Source organism: Sinocyclocheilus rhinocerous, unplaced genomic scaffold (genome assembly GCF_001515625.1).
Source record: "Sinocyclocheilus rhinocerous isolate Xijiao unplaced genomic scaffold, SAMN03320098_v1.1 scaffold1327, whole genome shotgun sequence".
NCBI lineage: Eukaryota > Metazoa > Chordata > Actinopteri > Cypriniformes > Cyprinidae > Sinocyclocheilus > Sinocyclocheilus rhinocerous.
In genome coordinates, this window is record NW_015660879.1 from 496631 (window position 1) to 503123 (window position 6493).

Genomic DNA, 6493 nt, shown 5'->3' on the forward strand with positions numbered 1-6493 from the left:
TTGATTTAAGACAAAACTGTTTTAAAATCTTACCAGTTTGTTAGTTATCTTATAATCCATTACAGTGTACAAAACAATCGTCGCAAAATAGCAGCAGCTATGTTTGTATGAAACGAGAGAGCGAGTCCACAATACCAGGATAACAATAAAATAATTGTACACAATATTGAATTGAGTTTTAATATTTTATTACCTAACCAAACGCAAAGCTTCCACGAAAAAAAAAACTGTTCCTAGCAAGAGTATAGCGCCAACTTCAGTTACCCGGATGAGCCTGTGTTATCAGCTTTTACCGGTTGTTATCGAGGGATAACATACCTCAGAATTTCGCAACTGAACAATCAGAATCAAGTATTCCACAGAGGCGTGTAATAAAACTCATTAATAAATGGCTCACAGGTGTTCACTTTACATTAAGGTTCACTTTCACATGTTACTAACGTTTATTCCTCATTAATAAATGGTTCGCACGTGTTCACTTTACATTAAGGTGCACTTTTAGACATTATTAACGTTATAACTCATTAATAAATGGTTCACAGGTGTTCACTTTTCATTAAGGTTAACAAGTAATTAATATTGGAATTTAAATTTTCATTATTAATATCTCATGAAGTCATGGTTGTACTTTTATGTCCCCTATCAGTTTTTAATCATTACTGTGGACAGACATCATGAACTTTTGCTGCGTATCATGGCTAAGATACGAGGGTAGCTTCTGGTAAGAAAAGTGACAAGTCATGAGATATAAATTAGAAAAACATAAATACAACACACTTCAGTGTCTCACTGCATCATGAAATAAATCAGGAATCTGGGTTTGAGTGAAAATAGTATGAATAAATATATTTATTAAGCATTTATAACATGCGAGTTAAAAATGGTTCACTATTTGGCAGGTATTGCATTAAAATCACAGTTTTTTTATTTATGCATTAATAACTGCTTATCAATGATTTATAATGCATTTGTAAATGACGTATTAGTCATTTATAAACACCTTTATAAACCCTATATAAAGGGAACCTTTATGTAAAGTGTAAGCCAATTCACTGTTTATAATGTAAACTAATCCTTCCCTGAACCACAGACCTCGGCATATATTGTTTCTTGTCCGGAGATCTTCTCTGTGGTGCTTTTGGTTTGGGGAGTGGAGAAGTCAATCTCTCCATAGTGGATCATGTCATTCTCATCCTTTGGCATCTCTAGCTCGTCACCCATCACAAAAGCACTATTAGCATAAATAGAGTTGACCTGCACATGTTTTTCCTGACCCTGAAAGAGAAAAATAATACATGGCGTTTCTGTGGATCCATTGTCTTTGGTTTTTGGTTTCTGTACATAATAAACCATTACAGTAAAATGCATGGTAGAGTATTGTTAGCTGTTATTATAGCACTTCCTATTTGAAACAGCAAAAACGTGATCTGCTAGAAGAGTCTAGAACATACCTGATCTGAGACGTCAGTTTCCCTAATAATGGATGCCTTTACTCTTTGCACTCTGTAATAAAAGGAAATGCAGAAATCCATATAATACAAAACGGATCACCATATTGTAAACACCATGTTTTATGTATGTTTCAAAGTTAAATGAAATTTATTCTGAAGGCTGTTTGCTCTTTTCCATGCAATTACAATGATTTGGACAATGGAGTTTCAAAAAAGGATCAAAAGCACCATCTAACTGTGCTTACCTTAATAAAATCGTTACCAGAAGAAATATAAACAGAAATGCTGAAATTCCTCCGACACAGCCAATGATTAAAGACAGTGATTCTAAGGAAGCAGAACCAGATTGAAAACATTAAGTACAATTACTTGGTTCAGTAGGCTGTGCACATAATGTAAAAATATAGTTCAGTCATAAAACTGGAGCTACCCATGATGATCATTACTTTTAGTGTCTGTACATATAATGGCACATGTCTGTATTAATCTTACCTGCCACAATCAGCTGGAACTCTTCTGACATCTGATTACCATGTATGTTCTTTGCTGTGCAAAAGTACCAGCCCCCACTCCTCCTATTTACATTAAAGGTTAGTTGTTCTCCAAAATCCAGCTCTTTCTCCTGTCCACGTTTGTACCAAGTGTAGTTCATTTCATTTGGACTGGCTTTGCTTTTGCAGGTCAAAGTCACATTAGTGCCAACAGAGATTGAATCAGATGGATCGATGATGATGTGAGTTTCTTTTGGAGAAACTTTAAAGCAAAATAGAAACATCTGTAGGTAAACTGGACATCATATTACACATCTGAACATAAAGCTTATGAAAGAGCAAAATGACTCCAAATCTCTTACACAGGACTCTTAGCATCACGGTGGTCTCTGCAGTTGAGTCATTAGGCGTATTTCTTGGATATGTAGCAGTGCAGGAAATGTTCTTCCTGTGATCTTTGTATGAAGCTTTGAAGGTCATGTATGAAAACACTGACTGGGTTTTATCAGGTTTCTCCTGTAACTGTGTTGTAATGCGGGCAGATTCAGGGATGTTAGACCAGGATATTGTAGGAGGTTGTTTGGGACAGGGGGCTTCAGCAGAGCAGCTCAGATTTACTGTAGTTTCCTCCATCACTTCTCGCAGATCAGTGGGTGTAAGGATAAGAAGTTCCGGTACATCTACAGGGCAAAGAGTACACTGTATAAAACTCTATTAAATTAAATCTAATTGTTCTGCATGTTACATAATCACACCAGTAGGTGACAAAAAGTGGACAAAACAAAACAACAACAACAAAAAATTCCTTGGAGACATGTAATGGTTGATTCTTCAGTGGCTCCATTTGAAATTATTTTTTCTGTTGGAGGGAAAATAGGCAAAGTAACAGGTAAATACTGTCATTAAGAAGTTACTCAATATTAACTTCTACATTATTAAACTGTTGTATGAAAGCATTTTAACAATCACTTTATTGTATTATTTTAATTTAGCACAGTATGGTGCATTATTTTGGAGCTACAGTGTCACTACAGGTACATTTCACAAACTAATCTTCATTGTAATTGCAGCGGACTGTGGGCCAACTTTGCACATCTTTCGTAAAAAATATACTTCCTGTCAATAATTTCAGTAAATTACTAAAATATTACTAAAAGTTTCTCCTTTGCTATTTTATTGTATTGTGTTGTATTTATTTATTATTATTCTTTTTTTTATGCTACAGAGGTGGCCTGTATCATGAAGCCGGTTTAGCTGGCTAGCCAGGTAAGTCTCAGTTTAGTTTAGTTAACTCTGGGTTTTAGGTACCATGAACCTAGCTTTAATCTGTGTTCATCACCATAGTAACTTACGCTCAACGGCTAACCTGCTCTGGGGCAGGTTATGTTCTGGTTTAGAGATCTCAAACCAAAATTTGACCAATCAGCTTCGAGCAAAGTGACACACCTTTGACACAATAAAGTCACTTCCCCAGTTTCTCTTGCTCCAAATTAAAAGGACACTACATAGTAAAACATTTTTAAAGGAAAAATCATCTGGCTTTTCTTTGATGATTATTTATGATAATTTTATATGGTTTATATAATTATTATACCCTTAATCCACTACACGAGCCAGTTTAGTTTAATAATAATTAAGCTTTTATTTTAAATGAATCTAAATATATAAAGATATGCAATATAAATAAGTTTTAGAATCAATAGCTTTAAACATGACTACATATGAGCTTAGATGTTTAAGTATTTTTCTACCTATAAATATTATCAACTATATAAATTAACTTCACAACTTTTACTTGCACTGATATGGCAAGAAGTTTTCTTTAAATTGTCCTCTTTTATGGACAGATTGTTTCATCTTGCTCTGTAAATGTGTTTAAATGCTTCATATTTTTCAATCTTTTAATCTATGGTAGTGATTCGCACTGACTCAGAGAAAGTTGATGTTCAGTGTCATGGTACCAATAAAGCCGGATTGGACTGGTTGGGTTTTGTCAACTCAAAACTAATCCTGTAACCCTGAGTTTGTTCAGCCACCATTTTGGTACAAGCACCAGGTTTTTTGTCATGGGGATTTCTTGTTTAAGTGAAAAATCCCAAAGACAATCCTTTTAGTGTCAAAACTAGTGCCTGATTCATCTTAAAACATAAGCCCCCGGTTTCACAGACAAGGCTTAAGCTGGTCCCAGCCTAAAATGCATGTTTGAGCTGTCTCAACTGAAAATATCTTGCTCTTGAGATTTCTTAAAATTGGACAGCGTCATTGTTCTGTGTCAAGATGTACACCTGTAATGTTTTCTTCTAAGGCATTTTTGTTAAAAGTTGCTTAAATATCTTAATTTAACTGAGGTCTAGTCCTGTTTTAAGCTAAGCCCGTTTGTGAAACCGGGCCAAGGCATTTTCCAGTCTAAAGTATGAGAATATATTTCATTGAGAGATGTGATAAAGGTTACCAGCTATCCAATGAAATAGTCAATGAATCCAAGCTTATGAATCATAATCACTGAATAATTTTGATATCATAAAAAAAGCAATATTTACAGTGGAGACCCCACTTACCTGAGACAGAAATGTAGATGGGATGGTTATATGTATACTTCCAGTTCACTGGCTTCATTTCCACCCTGAAGTAGTAATTGTCTGTATGATTGTTCATGACATCATAGAAAACAGTGGTACATTCACGCTGACGAAGATTTCCAAGTATTTCTATATAATTAAATCCTTTTATGATGTTTGAAGTTCCATTGAAAACCACCAAACTCTCTGGATTGAGAAAAGCATGGTGGTTCTTTAGCCAAAAGCCAAATATATTTTCTGTGTCCTTCAGTATGTTCTCTGGTGCATCAAATGTACAAGGTATCTGCACACAAGAGCCACTCAGTGCATTTATTCTGCCAGGCAATTTTGCATCAAAACTAGGATCTGAAAACATAAAAATAAACAAACAATGACCGTTTAGAATCTTTTGTTTACCTGTTTAGTGTAATACTAAAGCTGTATGTCATCTTTTTAATTAGATAGCACTGACTCACTTGGTTGCATATTAACTTGCACTGGTAAGAACAGAAAAACCATGAAAGAAAAGACAGGCATCCCAGGTGCTGTAGTTACAAACACAAACATGAAAACATTAGTTTTCAATCTACAAAGGTACTTTGCATGGGTGCCATATTTTTATTTTTTTTGACACTTAAGTTATATTATCCGAATTATATAATTTTAATAGATTTCTGCATTAGATAAAAGTTTGAAATGTGCTCAGAGACAATAAAATGATAGAAAAGCCTCACCTACAGCAGTACAGTCCATCATTCATTCAGAGTAAAACAGAAGTCCAGCACGATTTCCGCACAGAACTGGATTTCTGTGAACCTAACTGCTTGTTTAGACAGTCATGATGCAGAGGTTAACTATTTCCAGGACTTCCAACATGTGCTTTCAGCAGGTGAAGCATTTAACATTACCACACTTAAATCAACCAGTCACCAATGTCTGTAGAACATGCATCTAAACTATCAAATTACCCATTTAAATGTATTTAAATCATCTTTGTACTTCAACACTATAATATCATGTAACATTGTTTCTAGCTTAGTCTGTTGTACTTCCTCTTGCAAACCTGTTTACAAGCCTAACAGCAGGGAACAGATAAGCTTTAGTGTTATGTTAATGATTATTGTTCTGAAATAATGGGGCCAACACTTTTTCACACCACTGTATATACCAATATAGTTCTATAACAGTTAGGTTATTACTTCCTCCTACCTTACGCTTAGAGGAGATTGATCCGGTTACAGTAAAGAATGTGTCCAATCTGCCCTGGGTGCTCCCCTGTCTACTCTTCATGATCTTCTTACAGCTGTTACGGATACGATCCTCACTGACAACACACAAATTCAACACATCTGAAAAACATATTCTGCTGCGGTGAGAACCACAAATACAAGATAACATCCCTTCTATTTGTTCCATCTCACACCTCAAAGCACAACAGGTTTCTCTACCCGCTTTACCCAAACATGGTGCTGGTTTTTGTCTTATATTTATAACCTGCCCGCAAATAAACATGCTGCACAACCTTTGTGTACAAGCCAATTCATATCCATTTTAATATGGCATCCATCACAAGCTGCTTTTAATGCAACAAATTGTAGTTATTTAAATACATAAAGAATAAATTAATATCAATTTATTCACACACAAGGTATTTGTCTGTCCCTGTTTTTATATTATATACACACACGTTACATAAATAAATAGGGATGTAACGATTCACTCAACTCACGATTCGATTCACAATTTTGATTTCACGATTCGATTCACGATTTTTTTAACAAAATGAGATTTAAGACAAATTATAAATTAAATGTGTCCTTTTATTATTGCTTGGACAAAATGCTGCACATTTCTTTGTGAAATTGAAATATAACACTTGCATATTATTGCTCTTTTGTTGGTTTTGATTGCTGCATATTATTTTGGTTTTGATTGCTTCTATTGTCCTCATTTGTAAGTCGCTTTAGATAAAAGCGTCTGCTGCGTCTGCTAA

The 6493-nt window shown here is 34.8% G+C and overlaps 2 protein-coding genes across 2 annotated transcripts in view; both read right to left on the reverse strand.

Annotated features, from left to right (window-relative positions):
• Positions 1 to 1068: 1068 nt before the first annotated feature.
• Positions 1069 to 5245, reverse strand: LOC107725694 (sialic acid-binding Ig-like lectin 12). Its single transcript, XM_016535066.1, has 8 exons — positions 5239 to 5245; positions 4977 to 5045; positions 4501 to 4866; positions 2305 to 2622; positions 1944 to 2204; positions 1697 to 1778; positions 1452 to 1503; positions 1069 to 1275 (listed from the first exon to the last, which is right to left on the reverse strand). Exons 2-8 carry the CDS (start codon positions 5035 to 5037, stop codon positions 1069 to 1071), a joined length of 1347 nt encoding a protein of 448 aa, XP_016390552.1. The 5' UTR covers positions 5038 to 5045; positions 5239 to 5245.
• Positions 5246 to 5535: 290 nt separating this feature from the next.
• LOC107725695 (flap endonuclease 1-like) overlaps positions 5536 to 6493 on the reverse strand; it is an 8127-nt gene continuing 7169 nt past the window's right edge. Inside the window, exons 8-9 of the mRNA XM_016535067.1 lie at positions 5669 to 5824; positions 5536 to 5575 (exon numbers count right to left, since the gene is read on the reverse strand). Of these exons, the coding sequence (XP_016390553.1) occupies positions 5536 to 5575; positions 5669 to 5824 (196 nt within the window). The remainder of the gene's footprint in view (positions 5576 to 5668; positions 5825 to 6493) is intronic.

Coding starts and splice junctions, on each gene's coding strand:
- LOC107725694 (XM_016535066.1), bottom strand. CDS start 5,037: ATGCCTGTCTTTTCTTTCATGGTTTTTCTGTTCTTACCAGTGCAAGTT. Junction 2,623..4,500: donor CATCTACATTTCTGTCTCAG/GTAAGTGGGGTC, acceptor TTTGCCCTGTAG/ATGTACCGGAACTTCTTATC. Junction 1,276..1,451: donor AAACTGACGTCTCAGATCAG/GTATGTTCTAGA, acceptor TTTCTCTTTCAG/GGTCAGGAAAAACATGTGCA.